The 14,270-nt window shown below is 43.4% G+C and overlaps 1 protein-coding gene across 1 annotated transcript in view; it reads left to right on the top strand.

Moving 5' to 3' along the window:
* The first annotated feature begins 338 nt into the window (after positions 1-338).
* Positions 339-14,270, top strand: part of dchs2 (dachsous cadherin-related 2) — a 54,101-nt gene continuing 40,169 nt past the window's right edge. Inside the window, exons 1-5 of the mRNA XM_072463655.1 lie at positions 339-1,269; positions 2,073-2,619; positions 3,087-3,323; positions 8,312-8,500; positions 9,082-9,313. Coding sequence (XP_072319756.1) covers positions 359-1,269; positions 2,073-2,619; positions 3,087-3,323; positions 8,312-8,500; positions 9,082-9,313 — 2,116 coding nt within the window. The 5' untranslated portion in view covers positions 339-358. The remainder of the gene's footprint in view (positions 1,270-2,072; positions 2,620-3,086; positions 3,324-8,311; positions 8,501-9,081; positions 9,314-14,270) is intronic.

The following is a 14,270-nucleotide window of genomic DNA, read 5'->3' on the forward strand; positions in this document are numbered from 1 at the left end:
TCATCTACGCCTCATCTACGCCTCATCTACACCTCATCTACACCTCATCTACACCTCATCTACACCTCATCTACACCTCATCTACGCCTCATCTACACCTCATCTAAATCTCATCTACGCCTCATCTACGCCTCATCTACACCTCATCTACGCCTCATCTACGCCTCATCTACGCCTCATCTACACCTCATCTACACCTGATCTACACCTGATCTACACCTCATCTACGCCTCATCTACACCTCATCTACACCTCATCTACACCTCATCTACGCCTCATCTACACCTCACATGTATCTTCCGTATAAATCTAAATAGTCTGTCTTCTCGTTGCAGCTCTTCCATTATGTGAGGCGAGAATGGCTCGGCTCTTGCTCCTCCTCTTCGCCGCCCTTTGCCTGCTGAGTCTGAGTCGGGCTCAGGTGTTCAACTTGACCCTGTCCGCCAAAGAGGGGCTCCCCGCCGGCACCATTGTGGGCGACCTGGGGGCCGTCCTGAGCCGACCCAGCACCGGCTTCTTCATCTCGGAGAGCCGGGACTCCGATGTCTTCCGGGACCTGGAGATCGACGCGGACACCGGCCTCATCTCCACCGCCATCATCCTGGACCGAGAAACCAGGGACGGGTACGAGTTCGTGGCCGCGACATTAACTGGCGAGATGATACGGGTCAAAGTGGAAGTTACGGACGTGAACGACCATTTTCCCAAATTCCCATCGGAGAAATTTGACTTGGTCATTTCCGAACTGAGCCCGCTCGGAAGCCGCTTCAAACTGGACGGCGCCAGAGACCAGGACGTCGGCGAATACGGCATTCAAGGATATCGGATTATGCAACAGAACATGGCCGACCTTTTTGAGCTGGACTTCCGCGCCAATCCAGCCAGTCTTTACCTCGTCCTGAGAACTAAACTGGACAGAGAATTGTGTGACTTCTACTCTCTGACCGTCGAGGCGTTCGATGGCGGAGTCCCTTCCAAAAGCGGCGCGGTCCAGGTGAAGGTTCACGTCCGCGATGAGAACGACAACCCGCCGGTGTTCAGCCAGGCCGAGTACCACGCCGCCGTCGTGGAAGACGCGGCGGTTACGGTCGCCGTGTGCCAGGTGCACGCCACGGACCGGGATTCGGGGGAGAACGGGAGGGTGACGTACGAGCTGAAGAGTAACCCCGGCGAGGTCTTCTACGTCAACGAGAGCTCGGGGGCGATCCACCTGAACAAGCCGCTGGACTATGAAGAGCAGGCCTTCTACGAGCTGATCGTCATCGCCAGGTGAGGGCGGGGCTCGTCACACGCTGCCCCAAACAACGCTTTTATTTATGTCTTCAAATTCAGAATATTTACTCGATTCCTGCATGAATTAAATCCCCTTTTGTACTAATGGTGATAGTGATTTTATGGCATATATTGCTTTGTTACCAATGAGTTTTGTATTAAAATGCATTGAAACTATACATTATTTTACCTTGGCTCTCATTATTTTCTCTCTGTCCAAGTTCAAGCTAATGTAAAAAGTAATTATACTTGCAAGAAACCTGAAATATTAACGGAAAAAAAACTGCAATCAGTATTTGGTATAAATCTGCCAATCGCTACTTTTAAATATTATTGTTGTTAATTATTGGTTGCAACATACATTCTATACTAACGATTTAAAAACAAATTAAACAAATCTTTAAAACACGGCCATTTCTAACTTTGTGGGGGTTTCAGGGGCCGATACTTGCCAATAAAATAGAGGGATTGCATTTATTTATTAATAAATAAAATTATATTTATGAATAAGATAATTAGATAATTTACATTTATTCAACTATCAAAGTCTGTAAAATAACTAAATTTCTCTTCAGAGAGATTTATGAAAAATAAATTAATAATAATAATAATAAAAGAAAAAAAGCCTAAACAAAATCTTACTTTTCGGGGGCCCCTATTGGATGTAGGCACCTGTTCATTTGCTTCATCTGTGTTTTCCTGGAAGCGGCTCTGCTCAAAGACTGAAATCGCTGTCCTGTAATAACCGCATCGTAGACGGATAATACACGATTATATTTATTCTTTTTCTCTCTCTCCAGGGACAACGGGCCCCAACCAGAGTTCAGCAGCGCTTTTGTGGGCATCAAGGTCCTGAACCTCAACGACAACAGCCCCACCATCAGCGTCATGTTCCTCAGCGAGTCCGGCGAGCCTGCTGTGTCTGAGGCCGCCGCCGTGGGGGACTTCGTGGCGCGCATCTCTGTGTCCGACCCCGACTTCGAGCACCAGCCGATCGCCGTGCAGATGCAGGGCGGAGACAGGAAGTTCGCCCTCAAACAGACGGACGACTTCCTGTACGCGCTGTGCGTGGAATCGGAGCTGGATCGAGAGGAGAAGGACTTGTACGAGATCAGGATCCAAGCGTCAGATGGCGATTCGCTGAGTTCTGAAGAGGTTTTGCTCCTGAAAGTGTTGGATGTCAATGATTGTTACCCCAAATTTGACAAAAATATATACACAGTCAGCATTCCGGAAGATGTTCCACCAGGAAGTTCTGTTGTTCAAGTGCAAGCCAAGGATGACGACCAACCAGGGCCAAACGCCCAGGTTAAATATTCAGTGTTGAGGTCCAACCAGCTCGGATTGGTGAGTGAATTAATTAATACTTTTGTGTTGTGCTGATGGTGAAGAGCTGTATTGTACTTTATGGTTTTCACAATTAAAGAAAATCATATTTTTTTTATTTTTTTATAATTACTGCCGATATTATGTGAACAGGCCGCTTCTTCTAATATCCTTTGGAATTTCTCTGAAGTCTAAATAGGAATTATAAATGGCTATTATTATTATTTAATATTTTTTGTTGCACTAATGTTATTAATATTTTTAAGCATTATTCATGCTCTAATATGGAATCTCAAATTTCTATATATAAAGCTTTTTTTCAATTGCTCTTAACCTAAAGAGTCACTTTTACTTGAGTAAGACTGTTACTTTACTCAGTAGAAGTAAAAAGTATGGTGTGAAAAAAATACTTTACAAAGTACATTTTCTGAACAAAGTTGAAGTACCAGTTGACTAATGTACCACCCTGGTTCCCGTATCCTTCCCAGGTGGTCGTGGACGCTCAGACCGGCCTGGTGACCACGGCGGGGCCTATGGACAGGGAGAGCCAGGCCCAGCTCTGGTTCCTGGTGGTGGCCTCAGACTCTGGCGAGCCGCCCCTGTCGTCCACGGCGACAGTGACCGTTCTGCTGGAGGACGTGAACGACAACGAGCCCGTGTTCTCACAGCTGCTGTACAACATCAGCCTGCCAGAGCACAGCCCGCTCGGCAGCTGCTTCCTGCAGGTAAAGACACGCTGTCCGAGGGTTTGGGATCGTAATGACCGGCTGCAGGCGCGGGGGGTTTGGGATCGTAATGACCGGCTGCAGGCGCGGGGGGTTTGGGATCGTAATGACCGGCTGCAGGCGCGGGGGGTTTGGGATCGCATTGACCGGCTGCAGGCTCGGGGGGTTTGGGATCGTAACGACCGGCTGCAGGCGCGGGGGGTTTGGGATCGTAATGACCGGCTGCAGGCGCGGGGGGTTTAGGATCGTAACGACCGGCTGCAGGCGCGGGGGGTTTGGGATTGTAATGACCGGCTGCAGGCGCGGGGGGTTTGGGATCGTAATGACCGGCTGCAGGCGCGGGGGGTTTGGGATCGTACTGACCGGCTGCAGGCGCGGGGGGTTTGGGATCGTACTGACCGGCTGCAGGCGCGGGGGTTTGGGATCGTAATGACCGGCTGCAGGCGCGGGGGGTTTGGGATCGTAACGACCGGCTGCAGGCGCGGGGGGTTTGGGATCGTAATGACCGGCTACAGGCGCGGGGGGTTTGAGATCGTAATGACCGGCTGCAGGCGCGGGGGGTTTGGGATCGTACTGACCGGCTGCAGGCGCGGGGGGTTTGGGATCGTAATGACCGGCTGCAGGCGCGGGGGGTTTGGGATCGTAGCGCGGGGGGTTTGGGATCGTACTGACCGGCTGAAGGCGCGGGGGGTTCTGTTATCAACCGTTCAAACTATTGTTCAACTGGCGGCCTGCGGTCCAAATCTGGCCCGCCACGCAATAGGGATGGGCCACGGGCTGTACCTTATCGCTCTAATTTGCGTCACATCCGTTGCTGTTCACGGTAGATGAATTAAAGCCATTTTTATTTAAGACTCGGGGCCCCTGGAAAATACATTTGAACACTTCTGGTTTAGAGAGACTCGTGGGGGGCCCATTCTGCTTTCTGATTGGATCTTAAGAACCAAACCACTAAATGAAGACAAACAGCTTAGCCATTATGTCCCATATATTTGTAATAAAAGGATAAATCGGCATTACAGTTGTTGAACGCTATATTTGATTTGAACATGTTTACCTTGTATCTAAGGACACAGACGGGTAAGATTAAAACATTTCAAATATATATCCTACACCCTGCCTTTAATACAACCAACTCTACATATTTGATCAACTTTGGACTAAATGGGACTTGAAGGTTGGACTTAATAATGTCATTTTGTCTTATTGTGCCATCGTTATTCATTCTCTTACTCTCTGGTCACGCTGTGTTGTTTTTTGTTTGCAAGTCAGTTATAATAGGTCAGTTATAATAGGTTAGTTATAATAGTTCAGTTATAATAGTTCAGTTATAATAGGTCAGTTATAATAGGTCAGTTATAATTGGTCAGTTATAATAGGTCAGTTATAATAGTTCAGTTATAATAGGTCAGTTATAATTGGTCAGTTATAATAGGTCAGTTATAATAGGTCAGTTATAATAGGTCAGTTATAATAGTTCAGTTATAATAGGTCAGTTATAATAGGTCAGTTATAATTGGTCAGTTATAATAGGTCAGTTATAATAGGTCAGTTATAATAGGTCAGTTATAATAGTCAGTTATAATAGGTCAGTTATAATTGGTCAGTTATAATAGGTCAGTTATAATAGGTCAGTTATAATAGTCAGTTATAATAGGTCAATTATAATAGGTCAGTTATAATAGGTCAGTTATAATAGGTCAGTTATAATTGGTCAGTTATAATAGGTCAGTTATAATAGGTCAGTTATAATAGTCAGTTATAATAGGTCAGTTATAATAGGTCAGCTATAATAGGTCAGTTATAATAGTTCAGTTATAATTGGTCAGTTATAATAGTTCAGTTATAATAGTTCAGTTATAATAGGTCAGTTATAATAGGTCAGTTATAATTGGTCAGTTATAATAGGTCAGTTATAATAGGTCAGTTATAATAGGTCAGTTATAATAGGTCAGTTATAATAGGTCAGCTATAATAGGTCAGTTATAATAGTTCAGTTATAATTGGTCAGTTATAATAGGTCAGTTATAATAGTTCAGTTATAATAGGTCAGTTATAATTGGTCAGTTATAATAGGTCAGTTATAATAGTTCAGTTATAATTGGTCAGTTATAATAGGTCAGTTATAATAGGTCAGCTATAATAGGTCAGTTATAATAGTTCAGTTATAATTGGTCAGTTATAATAGGTCAGTTATAATAGTTCAGTTATAATTGGTCAGTTATAATTGGTCAGTTATAATAGGTCAGCTATAATAGTTCAGTTATAATAGTTCAGTTATAATAGGTCAGTTATAATAGTTCAGTTATAATAGGTCAGTTATAATAGGTCAGTTATAATAGGTCAGTTATAATAGGTCAGTTATAATAGGTTAGTTATAATAGTTCAGTTATAATAGTTCAGTTATAATAGGTCAGTTATAATAGGTCAGTTATAATTGGTCAGTTATAATAGGTCAGTTATAATAGGTCAGTTATAATAGTCAGTTATAATAGGTCAGTTATAATAGGTCAGTTATAATAGGTCAGTTATAATAGGTCAGTTATAATTGGTCAGTTATAATAGATCATAATAGTTCAGTTATAATAGGTCAGTTATAATTGGTCAGTTATAATAGATCATAATAGTTCAGTTATAATAGGTCAGTTATAATAGGTCAGTTATAATTGGTCAGTTATAATAGGTCAGTTATAATAGGTCAGTTATAATTGGTCAGTTATAATTGTTCAGTTATAATAGGTCAGTTATAATTGGTCAGTTATAATAGGTCAGTTATAATTGGTCAGTTATAATAGGTCAGTTATAATTGGTCAGTTATAATAGGTCAGTTATAATAGGTCAGTTATAATAGGTCAGTTATAATTGGTCAGTTATAATAGGTCAGTTATAATAGGTCAGTTATAATAGTCAGTTATAATAGGTCAGTTATAATAGGTCAGTTATAATAGGTCAGTTATAATAGGTCAGTTATAATTGGTCAGTTATAATAGATCATAATAGTTCAGTTATAATAGGTCAGTTATAATTGGTCAGTTATAATAGATCATAATAGTTCAGTTATAATAGTTCAGTTATAATAGGTCAGTTATAATTGGTCAGTTATAATAGGTCAGTTATAATAGGTCAGTTATAATTGGTCAGTTATAATTGTTCAGTTATAATAGGTCAGTTATAATTGGTCAGTTATAATAGGTCAGTTATAATTGGTCAGTTATAATAGGTCAGTTATAATTGGTCAGTTATAATAGGTCAGTTATAATAGGTCAGTTATAATAGGTCAGTTATAATTGGTCAGTTATAATAGGTCAGTTATAATAGGTCAGTTATAATAGTCAGTTATAATAGGTCAGTTATAATAGGTCAGTTATAATAGGTCAGTTATAATAGGTCAGTTATAATAGGTCAGTTATAATAGGTCAGTTATAATAGGTCAGTTATAATAGGTCAGTTATAATAGTCAGTTATAATAGGTCAGTTATAATACCTAATATACAGAAAGTGCCACAATTATGTATTATACAAATCTGATGTGTTTCTCTTGCTGTAACAGAGCACATCCACTGTAATGACTGTAAACTCTAATATCCCTTCACACTCTCATATTATTACTCCGTCGTGAGCGCGAGACGTGACTCTCTCGGTGACTCCCGCTGGCAACCCCCGTTGGCGTGGCGACCGTTGTCCGGGGGGCCCGCGGTCATCCTCGACAAGCGCGCCCTTCACTCGCTCGCACAAAGCGTCAGTGTTGGTGTTGATGCGACCAGACGCCCGGTGCCGCTCGGGCGCTGGCACGAGCCGCGGGGACGTCACAGGACGGGGGTCACGGTGGCAGCCCGGGACGATGAGCGTGAAGCAAGTCGCCGGCCTCACGACAGTCACGTGTTAACAAACGTCCAACTGTATGTCTGGATCACGACCAGATCTAGCGGTGATGTGTGCTGCGGCTCGTAACTTCATAAAGGGTGTGACCGCACAGACTTTGAACCGTATTCTCGAGGACAGTTCGTAAAGTGCGATATCGTCTTTATGAGCGTTCGGGGCAAAGCGCATGTAAACTGGACTTTTATTGTGTCGGATTGTAAGAAGTCCAGCTCGTTTACGACGTCCGCGGCGGCACATGACATCATCCCTGCGATAACAGCGAGCTGACGTGTAGTAGTAGTAGTCGTAGAAGGTTTACTGCCTCGTGTGTACTTCCCGAGTGTGGTGGATACGAGGGTTGCTCAAGCGACGGAAGCCTTTCACTTCAATGATTTTATCGAGGATGAAGGAGGTTTACTTTAAATCCATGAATTATTACGGCTCCATGGCAACAGATTTTTCTGAAAGTAAATGCGTTCTCCTGGTAAATATGCAAGATATGGCAGAGGACAAGTCCTTTTAAGGATGGTTAGTGCCCCCATAGCCCCCCTAAGTGCCTCTTCTTCATCTTGTTCTTCCTCTTTCCTTCTCCTTCTTTGTCTCCTTCTTCTTTTCCTCTTTCTCCTTCTTCTTCTCCTTCTCTCCTGCTCCTTCTTCTTCTCCTTTTCCTTCTTCTCTCCTTCTTCTCCTACTTCTTCTCCTTCTCCTTCTTCTTCTTCCTTCTCCTTCTTCTTCTCTCCTTCTCTCCTTCTCCTCCTCCTCCTTCTTCTTCTTGCTGCTGCCCAGTGGTGGAGTGGTTAAGGCGGCAGCACACATGCCAGGCCCCATGTGCAGCCGGCCGCAGTGTCGTGAGTTTGAATCCCTATCCAGCATTCACTGTATGTCCTCCCTTCTCTCCATCCCCGCTTCACGCTCCGCTGCCCTGTCCAATAAAGCCTCTGGGCCAAACAGAAGACACAATGTGCATTCTTTTATACTTTATTAAATCACACAAATGATCAGATACAAAGAAAATACTCACACTTCATGTACAAGCACAACCTCCCTTAGGGTCTTCTCGTCCTGAATGTCCAGCTGATGGTTTTGTCTGAACCTTGAGGCAGATTCGTCCCGCTCTGTTCCCTCAGGTCGTGGCCACGGACTCGGACACCCCGGAGTTCGGCGACCTGCAGTACTCGCTCACCGACGGCTTCGAGCGGACGGAGCACCCGCTGTTCCACATCCAGCCCCGCACGGGACGGCTCTGCGTGTCCCGGGACATAGACCGGGACATGGGACACACCGTGCACGACCTCCTGGTGAAGGCGCAGGACCCTGTGAGTCAAGTCACGTGTGTTTAACAGTGTCACAGGATCACGCCGCTCAAGAGAAGCAGGGAAACCTTTGTATTCCTTTGTATTTAGGTGAAGCATTTTACAAACACTATTGAAACATCGTCCAGTAAGTGCATGAAGTATCAAACGCGTACACTGGTGTTGCCATGGTAATAAAATGCCATTCAAAGGAAAATGCTCATTCCCGATTCCACAACAGACACTCTTATTGGCCATTATTTTTCACCTTTCCTTCCTTTTTTTTAAGGATTTGTTGGCTCAAGCTGAACTCTATAGGACGGTGTTGTGTGAAATGGGAATGAGACGGGGGAATGACATGCAGCAAATCGCCCAGAGCTGGATTCAAGCTTCGTTACATACGCACACGGCTGATTTGCATAAAAAAACACGGGAAAATTGCAGCCCTTTGTAGATGTGCTGAGCGTTTGCGAACCAATCTGTGCGTCTGCTCGAACACGGTTTACGAGGCCGTACAAAGAGTCATTTCCTGTTCAAGTTCTCACAGCACCGTACATTTATATATTCGTCTATCTACTACATAAACCTGGTGTGTTCTGTTCCAGGGAGGCCTCAGCGCTCAGACGTACGTGCACATCGAGATAGAGGACCTGAACGATAACGCGCCGGTGTTCAACCCCACCCAGTACACGGCGAGCCTGAGCGGCCACTCCCAGCCCGGCGCCGAGGTCCTCACGGTCATCGCCACCGACCCCGACGCCGGGCCGTTCGGACACGTCTCCTACCACCTTCTGGCCGGCGACGTGTCCTCGCTCTTCACGCTGGACGCGCACACAGGTCCGTCCAAAAATAAATGGACTTTTTTGGAGCTTTTAACTCTGTTCCAACATCGTTCCCTCGTCAAAAACATACCTGGAGTTGCAATTTAGCGTCATTCACACTTATTTCACGAATCCTGGTTAGAAAATCTCCCCTCCGAGCGTCAAAAACACACTGTTCTGAATTTCCCTGATGCGTGACGTTTTCTCAATCCGTGACGTGGCTCTGAGAACGGCAGATATCTTCTAACTTTCCCCACCCCTAACTACAGCGTTGTTTGCGTTTGTTGGCGTATTACAACGTTATTATCATGTAATTACATTTATTATTATCCACATATATTTGTAAATATCTATCTTGTATTGGAAAAGAAAGAGAAATGTACAATATCACAACTATAACAGACAAAACAATGACAGACAATAAATATATCGAAGTAATAGCACTTTTTACACAAATTATATACTGTATAAGTATAAGTCGCACCAGCCAAAAAATGCTTAATAGAGAAGAAAAAAGGCAAGGCAAGGCAAGTTTATTTGTAGAGCACATTTCATACACAAGGCAATTCAAAGTGCTTCACACAGCAGGAAAAATGCATTCAAATCACAAAGAAATTACAGAAACAGAAATACAATAAAATTAACTAAATTAAAAATTATCAATCCAACTGATTTTCTAAACTAATAAAATCACAAACAAAAGAGAAGAGTGTCAGTGTAATCCCTCATTCGTCCAGGCGTGTTCCATAGTAGAAAAAACTTCAGTTGTAGTCATCTGGACTCAGTTTGAAAAAGTAGACGTTTCGACTCTCATCCAAGAGTCATTGTCAATAACAGAATTTAGGTCGAGAACTCCGATATTAATACTGTTCTGTGGTAAGACCCGCCCATTGGGAGGAGCCTTCCTGAAGTAGAAAGAGTTGTTGGTTTCAACAGAAACTCCCCCCTTGTATCTACCGAGCTAGCCTATTCAGAATCTTAATGGGCTGTTAAAACCTCTTTGTCTTAGTGAGACCCTGGCTCAACCACCCTGAGTACCTGATTAGCATCTAAATGTCCTGGTCCTGGTCCTCTACCTTTCCAGGGGTTCAGTATCACATTATAAATAACAGGAAGATTAAACCTAAGCCCTCCATTTCTGTTTAAAGAAGGTCTTTCTTTTTTAACAAAAATAGCTTCCTTGACTCCTCTTTCAAACCATCTTTTCTCCCTGCTTAAAACCTTCACCTCACCGTCTTCAAACGAGTGATTAGAGGCTTCAAGATGGAGATGCACGGCACTCTGTGGACCTGAACTTGTATTTCTTCTGTGCTGATAAAGCCTCTTGTGTAGAGGCTGTTTTGTCTCACCTATGTAACGTTCTTTACAGCTTTCTTCACTGCATTGGATCGAATAAACTACATTGCTCTGTTTTTGAGTCGGCAATTTGTCCTTTGGGTGAACCAGTTTTTGTCTTAAAGTGTTGCCTGGTTTAAAATAAACATGGACTTCGTGTTGTCTAAAAATTTGTTTGTATTTTACAGGGACTTCGTGTTGTCTAAAAAATTTTATGTATTTTACAGGGACTTCGTGTTGTCTAAAAAAATTGTTGTATTTTAAACCAGGCAACACTTTAAGACAAAAACTCGACCTAAATTCTGTTATTGACAATGACTCTTGGATGAGAGTCGAAACGTCTACTTTTTCAAACTGAGTCCAGATGACTACAACTGAAAAGAGAAGAGTGCAAAGAAAAAATTGTTTCAGTCATATGCGCAGCTAAACAAAACTGTTTTTAGCTTAGATTTGAACATTGTCAGAGTAGAAGCCTGTCTCACATCTTCAGGAAAACTGTTCCAGGTTTTAGCTGCATAAAACTGAAACGCAGATTCCCCATGTTTTGTCCTGACTCTGGGCACCAGCAGGAGGCCAGTCCCTGAGGTCTTCAGAGTCCGAGATGGTTCATATGGCACTAACATATCCAAGATGTACTTTGGTGCTAGGCCATGGAGAGACTTGTACACAAGCAGAGCTGCTTTAAAGTCTATTCTCTGAGCCACAGGAGCCAGTGCAGAGACCTGAGAACAGGACTAATGTGATGGTACTTCCTGGTTCTAGTCAGGACCCAAGCAGCAGCGTTCTGGATGTACTGCAGCTGTTTTACAACTCGTTTGGAGAGGCCAGTGAGCAGGCCGTTACAGTAGTCTAATCTACTGGAGACAAACGCATGGATAAGTCTCTCTAAATCTGGTTTTGACACGATATTTTTGATTTTGGCAATGTTTTTTAGATGGTAAAAAGCTGCTAATGTTATTGATTTGACGTGGCTATTAAAGTTCAAGTCTGAGTCCATTATTACCCCCAGATTTCTAACTTGGTTTGTAGGTTTTAGAGCGAGACTCTGGAGGTGACCGCTAACACTTTCTCTTTGTTTCTTTGGGCCAAAAACGATTATTTCAGTCTTGTCTGAGTTCAGCTGGAGAGAGTTGTTTTGCCTCCACAAACTGATCTGTTGGATGCAGTGACAGAGTGAATCCACTGGTCCATATTCACCTGCGACAGTGAAACATAGATCTGACTCATCTGCATAATTGTGATAGGACACATTTTCACTGCGTATCAACTGACCTAACGGCAGCATGTAGAGGTTGAACGGAAAGGGACCCAGGACTGACCCTTGGGGCACTCCACAGGTCAGGGTCATGTGGTCTGAGACACAGCTACCAATTTCAACAAAGTACTTCCTGTCTTCCAGATAGGACCTTAACCAGTTTAGGGCAGTGCCAGTGATGCCCACCCAGTCCTCTAGTCTCTGTAAGAGGATCCCATGATCGACAGTGTCAAAAGAGCACTCAGATCTAACAGAATTAAGACTGAGGCTTTGCCCGTGTCAGTGTTCAGGCGGATGTCATTTGTCACCTTGACAAGAGCAGTCTCAGTGCTGTGATGAGGTCTAAAACCTGACTGAAAAACATCAAATGAGTTGTTTATTAAGAGGAAATCTGTGAGCTGTTGGTAAACAACCTTTTCAAGGACTTTGCCCCAAAATGGCAGATTAGAGATGGGCCGGTAATGACTCAGTACTGCGGCATCAAGACTGCTCTTCTTTAGGAGAGGCTTTATGACCGCAGTTTTCAAAGACATTGGGAATGTTCCAGATTGAAGCGACATGTTAACTATGTGAGTGAATGGTGCTAACAAACTGTTCAGCACAGACTTTAGAAATCTGGTGGGCACTCCCTTTTCTGTGCCCTGACCGAATCATCATTTCTCCACGGCGCCTTCTGCTTATTTTTAACCATTTTAGCCTTTATAGGGGCGATGGTGTCCAGAACATTCAAAACACTAGATGTAACAGAGTTCAACAAATCACTTACATTAGAACATGAGACATTTTCAAAGTTTATCATTTCCATAAACAGTGCACCTGTGCCATCACTTATGTGTCTCCTCTGAACAACTGCAGGACCAACCGGTGGTTTGGGAGAAACAGAAATGATCAGACAGAGCAACATCGATCACATTAACATTTGAAATATTTACCCCCTTTGTAATTATGAGATCTAGAGTGTGTCCTTTGCTGTGGGTGGGGCCTCTCACATGCTGAGTAAGACTGAAGGTTTCAAGGACAGCATCAAGCTCTTTAGCGTTTCTGTCACAAATATTATCAACATGCACGTTGAAATCACCTGTAATGACCAAACCATCAAAGTCTGTGCATATGACTGAAAGCATCTCAGTAAAATCATCAATAAAACGTTGGCAGTGCTGGGGAGGCTTGTATAAAACAATGAAGAGAATGGATGGAGACCGTTTTAGCTCCATTTTAAAGGATACATACTCAAATGATGAAAACACCCCAAAAGACAACCTGCGGGTAATTATTTCATCTCTAAAGACAGCACAGACTCCACCCCCTTTTTTGTTTTCTCGTGTTTCAGATTCAAACTTAAAGTTGGGTGGAGCAGATTCTATCAGAACTACATTTCCTGTGTTTTTGTCAAGCCATGTTTCAGTTAAAAACATAAAATCAAGATTATAAGAAGAAATAAAATTATTAATTAAGAGAGATTTGTTACATAAGGATCTGACATTTAGCACTGCAAGTTTTAGACTAGTTTCAGTGGGACTGGGCTTTATCTTTTCACAGGGAATATGAATCACATTTCTCAGATTGGGCCTGATTCGCATTTTGTTTTTCCATCTGTGTGATGATGTGACTACAGAAATAGCACTAGGGGGGGCTCTTTTTACATAGGGCCCCGGGTTGGTTTGATTTTTAATGTGACAATAAGTCCCGGCAACGCTGAGACCCAGTGCATCCTAGCTATGGGAGATACCAGGTGAGAGGCGAGGGGGGATGGGTGGTGGGGCTTTTGTTGGTGTAGTCGGCTTGTGCAGGGAAGACATAGCCCTTGCTATATTGGGCGTGAGTGGAGCCATCTTAATGCCTGATTTGGTCAGACTTTCAAAATGGCTGGGAAGGCCCATGGGTGAAAGTGGAGATGAGAAGGAGAATGATGAATCTTTAGTGGGAGTAGATGTTGCAGGGGGAACCCAGGGCTGGTGTGAAGGCAGGGGCGATGACAGGGATGTTGTTGGGCTTGTCACAGATGGGTCCAAGGCCTTTGAAGATTGTTTTTTGAAAAACATATATAAGTCGCACTGGAGTATGAAATGCGGTTGCAAGTGTGAAAATAACAAATAATATCACAAATAAGTTGCTCCGGAGTATAAGTATATGAGTATAAATATAAGTCACACCGGGGCCAAAACTATGAAAAAAGGTGCGCCTTATAGTCCAGAAAATACGGTAATGCATTCTCACATTTTTCATTACCATATCATTATTACTACAGACACTTGGATTCGAGCGCGACCTCAGTGACTCGTGGGCCTCGGCGTGTTGTGTGGCCGGTGTTTGCTGTATTTAAGGATGAACCTGGACTTAGCGTGCGTAAGTCGTCCTAAACTGATTGTTAGTGTCGCAGCTC

Source organism: Eucyclogobius newberryi, unplaced genomic scaffold, assembly GCF_026437365.1.
Source record: "Eucyclogobius newberryi isolate DKJ021-1_F unplaced genomic scaffold, fEucNew1.0.hap1 SCAF_4, whole genome shotgun sequence".
Taxonomy (NCBI): Eukaryota; Metazoa; Chordata; class Actinopteri; order Gobiiformes; family Gobiidae; genus Eucyclogobius; species Eucyclogobius newberryi.